Source organism: Acanthisitta chloris, unplaced genomic scaffold, assembly GCF_000695815.1.
Source record: "Acanthisitta chloris isolate BGI_N310 unplaced genomic scaffold, ASM69581v1 scaffold25149, whole genome shotgun sequence".
Classification (NCBI taxonomy): domain Eukaryota; kingdom Metazoa; phylum Chordata; class Aves; order Passeriformes; family Acanthisittidae; genus Acanthisitta; species Acanthisitta chloris.
In genome coordinates, this window is record NW_008692295.1 from 3,451 (window position 1) to 15,317 (window position 11,867).

The 11,867-nt window shown below is 55.0% G+C and overlaps 1 protein-coding gene across 2 annotated transcripts in view; it reads left to right on the forward strand.

Moving 5' to 3' along the window:
* Positions 1–4,664: 4,664 nt before the first annotated feature.
* Positions 4,665–11,867, forward strand: part of ST3GAL4 (ST3 beta-galactoside alpha-2,3-sialyltransferase 4) — a 10,381-nt gene continuing 3,178 nt past the window's right edge. Inside the window, exons 1-2 of one of the 2 annotated variants that reach the window (XM_009082613.1) lie at positions 4,665–4,686; positions 11,548–11,613. In XM_009082613.1, the coding sequence (XP_009080861.1) occupies positions 11,598–11,613 (16 nt within the window). In that variant the 5' untranslated portion in view covers positions 4,665–4,686; positions 11,548–11,597. Of the gene's footprint in view, positions 4,687–11,052; positions 11,100–11,547; positions 11,614–11,867 lie in introns of those variants that run through there. The other variant, XM_009082612.1, reaches the window with a different exon arrangement.

An 11,867-nucleotide genomic window follows, 5' to 3' on the forward strand; every position in this document is an offset into this window, starting at 1 on the left:
TGTTGTAGGTAGAGCTTCTCTCAGCCCTGAAGTTGGGGTTCCAAGTTGGGGGAAACGGAGGCAGGAGAGCGCGGAACAAGTTGAGGATGCTTCAATGCTGCTCTGAGGTTTGATGCTCTGTGTGTGGTGCCAGCCCAGTGTTCCCACGTTGGATCATAAAACACCCCTGGATGGGGATTAAACCCCATCCTGGCAGCTCCATGACCATCAGGCTCACCCCTCAGCCCTGAAGTTGGGGTTCCAAGTTGGGGGAAACGGAGGCAGGAGAGCGCGGAACAAGTTGAGGATGCTTCAATGCTGCTCTGAGGTTTGATGCTCTGTGTGTGGTGCCAGCCCAGTGTTCCCACGTTGGATCATAAAACACCCCTGGATGGGGATTAAACCCCATCCTGGCAGCTCCATGACCATCAGGCTCACCCAACCCTCCTGGCTTGGGGGCTGTGGGGTGGGATTTCATGGCACGAGGATGGATTGGACCCGTCTGGGTTGGGAGCGGAGGAAAGTGTTGAAGCACCGAGGGGGAAGATGGGCTGGAAAGTGAGAAATAAGGAGGAAAAATGCAGAGAGAGGAGGCAAGTGGGTTGGAGGATGTGGGACTGAACAGGCCCAAGGTGTGGAATGATGTAAGAAATGAAGGGGAACGAAGGCTCGAGGGGTTAAACGCGGTGCTGCCTCTGAACAAGGAGTCAGGAACGGTGCCAGGGGCTGGGAGGGCCTCGGGCCCATCCCTGTGCGATCACCAGCGCCGCTTCCAAACCGAAAAATAGAGGGAAAAACCTGATCACAAAGAACTGTCTGTTCGGGCACATTCGGGATCAACAGGTTTCGCTCCCAGGCGGGGTCTGGTATTTGGGGTGGGGGAGCTGAGCCTGGCTGTCAAAGCAGCCTCTTTATGCTACAAAAATATGGGATTTGTCCTCGGAAATATTACCCCAGGCTCTTTTTCCACTGCCTTTTTTATTGTGGGGTGACAGCAGCCCTCGAGGGTTTTGGTGCTGGGCGGTGCAGGCACAGGGTGGGAAGGTGCAAGCAGCTCCCAGCTGGAGGAACTAGGGGGGATATTTTCACTTAAAGATATGGATGAACACAAGGTTTTGGTGCCCCCAACACTGTGTCACCTGCCCCAGTACCCACTCGTGCTGCCAAGCCCCTGCATACCCCACACAGATTTGGCTTCCTGTGCATCCTTGTGGTCCATCAGCATCTGCTTGGAGCTGGGGCTTCCCAGGCCCTTTGCTACCTAATTAACAACGTTGCTGCTTAATTGCTGCTGCATTTACAAGTTAAATCGACAGATTATCTGTATTATGCAAACGCAGCTTTAAAGCTTAATTATTTATTTGCATGGGGTGTCTGGAAATCAGCAGCTCTGTGCCTGGGGCTGCTGTTCTCTTGGAAGCACAGACTTCTGCTAGGAAATAAACCCAAAATAGGCTTTTTTTTTTTTGGGCTGGTGGGTGATGCTAAACACCCCAGCTTGGAAATATGTCTGTTTTTTCCTTTGATGTTTTTTGGGGGGTTTTATTGTGGGAGGCTCATCCTTAAATAGCAGTGGTTTATTTTTAGGTCGGTGGCTGCTTCAGATAATCCGGCTTGGCTGGGCAGCTTTGCTTTTCTTCCCATTCTCAGGGATTTGATAGAAATAGGTATATTCAATGATTTTATTTTTAATAAAATAGTTTAATAAATTATGGCTAGAATTGCAAAAACACAGTTGAGGTGGAAGTTCTGCTGGTGGTGGCTCTGCTGTGCCATCGTGGCCAGGGAGCATCCACTGCGATGACCATTAGGGAAACCTCTACCCAAAAATCGCATCCTACACTGGAATTGCACCTTTGGCTCAGCTGGAGGGTGGTTGGGAAGCAGCAACTGGATTATCTCCCACTAAATACTTGCTGAATGAATAAGCTCCTGGTCCTGGGGCAATAGCGACTGGGGTGACGTGAGGGATGTGCCGGGCTTGGAAACGCCTCACTCGTGCCAAGTGCAGACTTTCTCTGGAGGAGGAGGATGAGCTCACCTGGATTTTATTCCCCTCCCAGCCTGGCTTTTGCTCTGTCTCCCCTCGGGAGGTAATTTTAACTGAGGGAGGCTGGCGCCAGCGATGGAGCGTGGACGGACGGACGGACGGACAGCTGCCTCGCGCCAGGTCTGCTGGGGAAAAAGGGGGAGAAACTCCATCTCCCCCTCCCCTATATCAACATCCACTGGGGGGAGGTGATCCTCGATGGGGAGGATGATGACAGGAGGGATTCGGTGGCTCATTCCTGCCCTGTGTGCAATCCCCAAAATACCTGTTTGTGCCGGGATGCTCCTACACTGAGGCTGAGCTCCTCAGAGGGCTGATCCTGGCTGGCTTTAGGCTTCAGTAGGGGAAGGGATGTGCCCGTTGGGGTTTCGTTTTCTTTTGCCCAAAGCCATGAGCATCCTGGAGGGAGATGTGGGTGGAGAAGGCACGAGGTGCCTTTTCACCCTCAAATTTGGGAATCGCCGTTAAACTGCCAGGCAGGAGGGGAACTGAAACAGGCAGCGTCGCTGGAGAGGAAAAGGAGCAAAATGCAGCTTGTTTCAGGTTTCTTGAGTACTCTGGGATATGGGACGTTCATTTCCTGCCAGGATCAGCTGCCGGAAGGGTTGAGCTGCCTGCGGCCAGCGGTGGAGACAGTGGCCCCTGACCTGGAGGGTGCTGGAATTGTGATGGGATTGTTCTGGACCTTGGGCTGGGGATGGCTGATTGCATTGGCTGAGGGCAGGGAGACCACTGGAGAGGCTGGAAAACAACCCCGGGCAGAGCGGCAGCGCCCCGGGCAGCGCCGCCAGCCACTTGGCTCCTGGCTCTTCCAGTCGAGCTGGAAAGACCAGCTTAGAGCAAGACCTCGGATCCTCCTGCCTGGGATGATGTGCTTTAAGGTATTGCAGTCTCCTGCTTATCCAGGGCTGTGGGATCCTCCTGGGATCCCCTTGCCCCCACCCCCACCCCAGGCAGCTCTGAGCATCCTCCTCCCCATCTGCATGGGCAGGGACGGACGCTGCACCATGAAGTGCTTTAGCAGGAGCTCCTGAAGGAGGGTTTAACCTCGTTAGTGGATCCTATAATTCATGGCTCTAAATGAAAAGGCTCCTTGTTGGCAGTGATGTTGGATGCTCTGGTGGATTTGGGGCTGCTGGAAGGATCCTGGTGCTGGAAGGTGAATTTTGTGGCCCCAAGTGCATCTACTGATTGCCCCAAGCCCTCTGGGTTAATCACTCCTCAAGACAAACAGTGATGGTAGGAGGAAGTAGAGGTGCTCTGGCTGGAGAGAGAAGGTGTGGCACCAGGGTGCAGCTGTCCTTGTCATCCCAGGGCATATGCAGAAAGCTTGGTCCCTGGGGAGAAGTCTCCAGGTAAAAACATCTTGGGATTCTTGGTGGTTTCCTTCCTCATCCATAGCATGGGAACATACCATCTTTGTTAAATTAATGGAATTTTAAGAGTGGGGAAAGCTTGCACCTCTCATTGCTGCTTTTCCTAGCTGTGGGAGATGGAGAGATCTAAGGAAACCTCCAGCCCTTCAGAGCTTCTCCTTGGAAGTACCTTCTCTACCAGGGCTCAAGCACCAGCTGGGAGAAAGCCTTACTGGTCCTGTCCAGGCCCCCCTTTCCCACCTGCATCACCCTTCTGTGTGCTGATCTGGGCTGAGAATCCTCATTGTGTGGTGTTTTGGGGAGAGCCGTGACTTCCATCACCTACTGGCACGGGGGAAGAGCAAAACTGGCTCCTGGACTGCTCACTGGGATAGCAGTGGGCTCACTCCACCTGGATGGCTTTTTTTCCCCCTTGCTTCACCTGTATGGCTCATTTTCCCCACTCATTCCACCTGTATGGCTCATTGTCCTGCTTGCTCCACCTGGTTGGCTCATTTCCCCCTGCAGCCCACCTTGCCACTTACTATCTGGGATAATTACTTGGGATGCAGAGCAGCTGCCCTTGCAGAGAGACTTTGCCCTGAGAGGCAGCATGGCAGGAGGGTTTCTGTGTGTGGCAGCTTTTCAGCAGGGCTTTTCCTTCCCCAAATCATATGGATATTACAGTGCTGGACGAGGATGCACAGTTTGGATAGCGTCTGGGGAGAAGATGCTGGAGATGTGGGATTAACGAGTGTTCTCCATGTAGGAGGGCAGGAGAGTGTCAGTGGGAGCAGGGCTGCACCCCCCTTTCCGTGGCAAAGGGCATCACTCCATCCCCTGGGCCCTTCCTAAAAGTGTGAGTGAGCCACGGAGGGGATTTCAGCGGGGAAGGCCGAGGGGTGTTGGGGAAACCTGCGGCGAGGTCTGCGCTCGGCTGTGCCACACCTCCTCCTTAAGAGCAGCCGGAGGCCCAGCCCTGGGTGCTGCCGGAGGTTGGGTGACTTTTCGGAGAGCACAGACATCCTCTGCAGCGTGCGGTGGCTCCTCAGGGCCCTGCTCCTGCTCCCCACCAGTGCTCCCAGCTGCCCCGGCTGGAGATCCCTAGGGAGCCACTGGATCCATCAGAGGCAGATGGCTGCAGAGCACAGTGTCCTCCGTGCGCTGCCGGTGTCGGTGGCTGTAGCCCTAAGGATGTTCTCCCTTTTCCCGTTCCCAGGGGAAGAGAGGACGGCTCCGTAGATCCCACCGAGCCCCTGCCTGCTCCGCCTGGACCAAGGGGAAGGACCGTAAGTAGCTCTGACCTGCTGCTGGCTGATCACCACCTTCAGCTGGGGGTGCAGGAAAAGGTCTCTCCAAAACAGGAATCCTCCTCCCAGCGTGGGTTAACGGAGCATCACGGCGATGCTGGGGCTGCAAGTGATGGAGTGGGTTATTTTCTGATATTTTCCTCTGTGGCAGAGGAGATCCCTGAGGGATTTTGGGACTGGCAGGCTTGAGGTCAGGCTGAGGGTTGCTCTGGTGGTTATGCTTCTCCAAATCCGGTGCAAAAGAGGAAGCAGTAGGGCAGAGATTAAGGTAGTACATGAGGCTTGCCAAGGGGACAGTGACTGCAGGTGGCCTCTGAGCCCCCAAAAGGGGCCCAAAAGCCCCTGGGGATGAGAGCTGCCTGTGGGATAGCTCAGCCCTGGGGCTTGAGATCCCTTAGTTTCCCACCCCTTTTCCCTGGGGAGTTGGATGTGGGTGTAGCTTGAGTTTGGGTTGGAGATGGACTGGAGCATCTCCATGGTTTAGTTTTTATCTCCCTGGAGCAGGACTCTCCGGACTGTAAAGGAGAGGGTGTTTGCTGTGGATGCTCTGCCTGCTGCTCCCGGGCTGCCTGCACCCTGCCTGCACTCCCAGCTCACTGCCTTCCCCTTTCTGCTGCTTTTTTTTGGGATTTAGTCCAAAATGTGGGTGCAAAGCCGTGTTACCAGAGCTGTTGCTGCCTGCATCCCTGGGTGATCCCTGAGGATGGAGATACCGGAGAGTAAGCACGGCACCGAGGTGACAGTGGCAACAAATGGGGACTGGAAGGGGCAGGTAGGAGGAGGGGGTGGTTGATTGGATGTTGTGGGCTCAGGGATGAACTCCCATTGTCACTGCTGGGTGTCCTCCCTCCTCTCCTTGGCAGGGGTTGTCCCTCCATGGGTGGCTCCACTGTTTTCTGGCAGCTCAGCTGTAACCTCTGGGGTGTAGTGAGCTGCATCCAGCAAGAGAAAGTCTTTGTTTTAGTATTTTAGGTAGCAAGAGAGTGATTAAACCTGTACTAACATAACTTAAATCCCCAAGGAGAGGAGCGGTGGAGCTCTGTGATGGGCTTGGGTTTACTCTGGAGCCAGGTATACCCACCCAGCTGGTGGTTTGGGGCTGTAGGAAGGGGTTTGTGTCTTATCCCTGTGTTTTTCCTGTTGCAAGAATTAAAACAAAGAGGAAAGAGGACAGGATGGAGGCAGTGCTGGCCTGAATCAGGTTTTGGCTCCAGAGCACATTACAACCAGCAGTGCCATGGGAAGGCACAAGCAGCCTGGATTTGTCCCGGGGACTGCTGCCATGGAGGGATTCGTTGTACCTGAGCTTGTTTGCTGTTGCCACCTTCAAAATTGCAGCCTGGTCATGGGTCAATGTTTTGTCAGAGCTCACATGCCAATGAGGGGTTGTTTTCCCCTATCATAAATCTTTGGCTGGGTTACTGTATGCCTGGGATACCACAGGCTGAGGAAACGGCGCTGCCTTCCCTCTGAAGAGGTAATTAAGATTCCTTTGAAGTGACTCGCAGGGCTCTTAAAATAGGATAAATGTGGGTATCAGTGCACGGGCTGGGCTGGGTCTGTGCCCTCGGCGGGGCCGTGCCTGGTGTCCAGCAGGACTGACTTTTGCAGTGCTGTGTCCTCATGACCTCCTGCATTCCCCTGGCCCACAGTGCTTGCAGGTTCCACTCCTGCCATTGCTCTGCCCTGCTGGTTTTTGTCATCCCTGGTACCCTGGGATGGGATTTAAAGCTGTGGAGCAGGGAAGAGTACTGCTGAGAAGCTGCCATACATAGAAACCCTCCTGCCATGCTCCCTCTCAGAGAAAAGCCTCTCTGCAGGAGCAGCTGCTCTGCATCCCGAGTAGTTATCCCAGATAGTGAGTAGTAAGGGAGGCTGAGGAGGGAAATAAGCCATCCAGGTTGTCTGAGCAGGAAAAAGAGCCATCCAGGTGGTGTGAGCAGGAAGAAGAGACATCCAAGTTGAGTTAGTGGGAAAATGAGCCATCCAGGTGGAGTTAGTGGGAAGAGCCATACAGGTGATGTGAGCAGGAAGAAGAGGCATCTGGGTAGAGTTAGTGGGAAAATAAACCATCCAGGTGGAGTGAACCTGCTGCTATCCCGGTTAGTCACTGGAAGCCAGCTTTGCCTTTCCCCCTGTGCCAGTAGAGTGGACAGGGGGTGGCAGGAGTTATGGCTCTCCCCCCAAAAAACACGTGAGGAAGAATCTCAGCATGGTTCAGTGCAGGGAAGGGTGATGCAGGTGGGGAAGGGGGGCCTGGACAGGACCAGTGAGGCTCTGTCCCAGCTGGTGCTCGAGCCCTGGCAGGGAAGGTGCTTCCAAGAGGAAGCTCTGAAGGGCTGGAGGTTTCCTTACCTCTCTGTTTCTCACCTCAGTTTTCTCCCAACATCTTCATCCCATTGGAGGGGGCTCAGATCCAGACTCTGCTGCTTTTTTGGGCTTGCATTAGTGGTTGTTGCAATCCCACAAGGATTTTCTTCCCATTGTGGTTCTCAGTTTTCTTCCCAGCTTGGAAAAAAAAATTCCCCGAGCACCTGGAGCTCACAGCTGCTGGGGCGAGGAAGGTTTGGGATGCCAGGCTGGGGATTTGGGTACCTTTGATGCTGTGCCAAGCCAAGCCCAACCTGTGCCTGGAGCCGGATGGATCCTGTCCCTGCAGGATTGCCCCCAGCTGCCTCCCAGGTTGCGTTCAGGCTCCGACACGCGATGGCTCTGCCGGGGCAGGATGTGGCCGGGCTGGCATGGGGGATAATCCAGCACCTGCTGGGCTCCTCAGGCACTCCCAGCCCTGCTGCCTGCAGGAAACCCGTGGGATGGGGCTTGGATAGTCCCAGGGCTGTAAATTGCTTCCATGGGGGTCAGCCCTGGTTGTTGTCCTCCAAAGAACACATGATCTGTCCTGCTCATTCCTGAAAGCTCCATGTTCCTGGAAAGCTCAGGAGAGATGGTCTGACTGGGATCAAAGGGATCTGTGCTATTCCAGCTGTCTGTCTCCCATCGGTTCTCACTTCTGAGAGTAAATCCTTAGGGATGCATCCTTCTCTCAGGCACTATCCTACTCTCTTCCAGTTAAAATAAATGCATGTTTTTTTGGGGATAAACTGTCAGAGACGCTTATTCCCCAGCGAGCATCGTTCTCGCCCAGGGAAGCTGGACCAGGCCGTGGGCGGCTCCGTGTCCCATGGACACGTGGGATGGGATGGTGGGAGCACAGGAGAGGTGTCCTCGCCTGGTGTCACGCTTTTCCCAATCCATGGGTTACCATGGAAACATAAAAGTACCAAGAGCTTTCTCTGCATGGCCTGCTGATCCGTGATGCTTTGCTGGGATGGCACTGAGTGCCTGGGATCACCATCCATCCATGCTGGGAGGGGTGAGGGGATTTATAACCACCCCCAACCTGTGTGCTTGCTCCCTGGCTTTAAATCCCTTCTATTTTTTGTCTTCAGAGCAGCTTGACTGGTGCCTGCTGCTACTTTGTGGACTGACATGACTTAAATCCAGAGATGCTGGAGCAGTTGAGGAAGGGGGAGATGGGGATGGATGGATTGATGGAGATACAGGGATGAACTCTTCCAAGGTCCCCCATGGCAGGAGGGTCAGTTCCTGTGGGGGTTGTTGGCACCTCCCAGGGGACATGGGGAAACTGGGAGGCAAAGCCTTGCTCCAGGTTGGAGGGAGACAGAGAAACTCCATGAGGCTTGGCTGTGGTTGCCTGTGCAGCATCCTGGGATGGGGCTTTCCTGGAATATGTGGTGGGGAAAGTGGAGATGGGTGTGGTGAGGCTTTTGAGCCCTTTGTACAGTGATAATACCCAGCCCGGGGTGCTGTGGGGGGTGCATCCTCTGACATCAAAGAGAGGGGCTTTTCCAGGTGTTTTTTCCAAGCGTGGGGAGCTGAATCCACCTGGGACTTTCCCCCCAGCTCCAGGGCTTGGTGGGGCAGGTGATGCCCTGGACTGACCCTGAGGGGGCTGTGATCAATCCTGTTGGTGAGAGGGGTGAGCTCACAGTCCCTGCTGGATGGGGATGCTGAGGTGGGGGATCCAAGAAGCATGTTGTGGTGAGGGATCTGTGTTAGGGGGCATGGGGGATGCTGTGTGGGCTCCGAGGGTGCTGTGATGGGACAGGGATGGTTGCAGGGGGCTCCAAGCATGATGTGACAGGATAGGGACTCTGTGGGGAGCTCTGAGGATGCTGCAGGAGGCCCTGAGGATGCTGAGGTAGGACGGGGATGCTGAGGGCTCTCGGGATGCTCTGATGGGACAGAGATGGTGCAGAGGGCTCTGAGGATGCTGTAGTGGGACAGGGACACTGGGGGGAACTCTGAGGATGCTACAGGAGGCCCTGAGGATGCTGAGGTGGGACAGGGATGCTAAGGACTCTGAGGATGCTGTGATGGGATAGGGACACTGGGGGGGCTGTGAGGATGTTGTGGTGGGACAGGGACACTCTGGGGTGCTCTGAGGACACCGTGGGGTCTGAAGATGCTGCGATGGGACAGGGATGCTGGGGGGCACTTAGAGGACACTGTGGGGGATCAAGGATGCTGCAAGACCAGGGATATTGGGGAACTGAGGATGCTGAATGGGGGTTCTGGGGACACTGCAGGACCAGGGTTGCTGTGGGGAGCAGCAGGACCCTTTGGCATTGCTTCCTCCAGCAGCCCTGGAGTGTCCTCGGGGCATTGAGACCTTCCTGCTTTCAGCAGCTGCTCAGGTTTGGGCTGAGGATGTGGGAGCACAGGGCTGGGGGAGCCTGAGCTCATTCCAGAGGCCCCGTGGGCGTGGGGGCAGCTGGATGTGCTCTGTTTTGCTCTGCATTCCCTGAACGCTTCAGCAAACAACGTTTGGGATTATTGGCTGTGCTTGCCTTAGATAAGTTGTGCATCAGGCCCAGCTTGTGTGTACAAGCCTGGGAAAAGATCATAAAGCCTTCAAAAAATAATATTTAAAAAAAGCTGGTATGTAAAGGCAAACACTGGGGGCAGACTGGATTTTCCCAGTGTCTCCAACAGTGGGAGGGGTGCAGAGAGCTCACTTGGGTGTTTTGGCTTGGGGGTGAATTTGTGCTAAATTCAGGTCCTGCTGCCTGGCAGCATCCGAGCCCTGGGTGAGTAGGGGTGCTCAGCCCCCCTGGGAGCATTGCCAGCCTCCAACTGCAGCGGTGCATTTCCCCTTGGGGCTTTGGTGGGCAGTTTTGCTAAGAACCAAAACCCCCAAGGAAGCACAAACTGCTTTTTGCTCTTCCCTGATTTTATTTTTGCCAAGCAATTGTAACGTGTAAAGGGGTGAGACCCCCCCTGAGCATCTCCTCCCTGCTTGCTCCTACCTCTGAGATCCAGTTGTGGATTTTGTCTTCCCAAGCAGGAGGGGCTTGTTGAGCCAGAAATACAGACATAGGATGAGACTCAGGGTGTTACATGGGATCGGGGAGTGTTGCTTCCCCCTTCCTGGGACCCCCCAGGTGAAGGTGGGGACGATTATCTGTGATATACAAAAAAGTGGCTTCCCAGATGCTTTCCCAGAGGACCACTTTACAGGAGGACAGCTCTGTTCCTATCCCTCTGCTGTCAAATGGACACAATTCTCCTTGCCTGGTGTCCCGTCCCGTTACTTGTAGTGCAGTGTAATTGTCCTTAATTCCCTTTTAATTGCCCTTCCTGCCCTTTTTAATTAATTGCCCTCCTGCCTTAATTATTCCAGGAGCCTGTGACAAGGAAGGGAAGAGCCTGGCTCTTGTGAGATCACCTTTGGTCCCATTTCTCCTCTTTCTTGATAAGTTTTAGCCCCCAGAACCACTGCTCTTGGTTCCCCCTGGTCTGGGCGAGGCCGTGGCCCCGCTGGGCAGCAGGTGCCAGGATCGTTAGCGGTGCTGCGTTAGGCAGGGAGGGGTGCCGAGGTGGGTATCCCCCCCTCGCCAGGTGACTAATCCCTCGTGACTGATCCGGAGACTTTGATTGAGAGGCTGTTTTGATGGCCCAGCCCGGGCGTGCACCTTATCCTCGGCTGGCATTTAACACTCCTCTTCCTCTCCTGCACCGAGACGTGGCCGGTCGGAGCTGGAGCAGCTTGGGTACCGGGTGGCAAAGCCAAGCCCAGCTCTTGAGGTGGGCTTAGAGCAGGATTCCCCCCTGGGAGTAAAGCCCAAAAAGCTTCTCCCACCCGGTAAGTCAGTTTTCCATCCTTGCCATGTCCTGGTGGGATGGGGTGAGCTGATCCTGGGGTGACTCCGACCAGGGCTCTTTGCTCCTTGTTCCAGGAGTGAGGGGTTTGGGAGGAAGAAAAACGTCACCCCACTTCCCTGGCTGGTGTTTGCGTGGGCACTGAGCTTGTGGCACCCCTTTTCCCTGGGCTGGGATGGGTGGATCGAAGGCGTTGGAGGTTCCCCAAGTACGTGGCACTCTGCTTTGATCCTGCTTGGCTGCTCCTGTCCTTCCTGCCTGGCTTGGTGGTGGCAGCGGCACACTGGCTTCGTACCTGTTGGTGCCAGGTGGATGCTTAAGCTGGGCTTAAAATCTCTCCTCAAGGAATTTTGTGGTTGAAGTCCCACTGGGGACTTGGTTTTCCTCTTTTATTCCTTTTTTTTCCCCCTTTGGTGTTTAACCTGTAAGGCTGAAGCTCCCGGGAAGCACAGCCGCTTGCCTGGCTTTGTAAACTCTATAAACCAACCCCTTGGTGGCTGCGAGGCAGAGAAATGGGAATTGGAACAAATCAATCCCTTGGGGACCCGCTGGGCTGCCGGCGTGGAAGGGCAGGCAGGGGGTGATGCCTCTTGGATGGGTTTTGGGGATGGCTCCGGTGGGTTCCACCCCCACCTGACACCATTCCCTGTTTTCCTGCCGCAGGTGAACAGCCGCGATGAGAGCTCCGGCCCTCGCCTGACCCCTGTCCTGCTGATAAAAATGATCAACAAGTCTCGTGAGTCCCACGGGAGGGTCCTGTCTCACTCTGCCTGAGCAGGGATGGGGGATTTGCATTTGGAAATCTGGCCGTGGGGGTAGGATGCTGCTTTGCTGCAGCTCCAGTCAGGTGATGGGGTATTGGGGTGTCCTGGGCAATGCTGCAGCAGGGAGGGTGGTTTTGGGGTCCTCGTTCTCTGGGCTCAGGCACCTGGAACCCCTTGGGCTCTGCAGTACAAAAATCGGGTGGAGGCACCTGGAAAGAAGGATGTT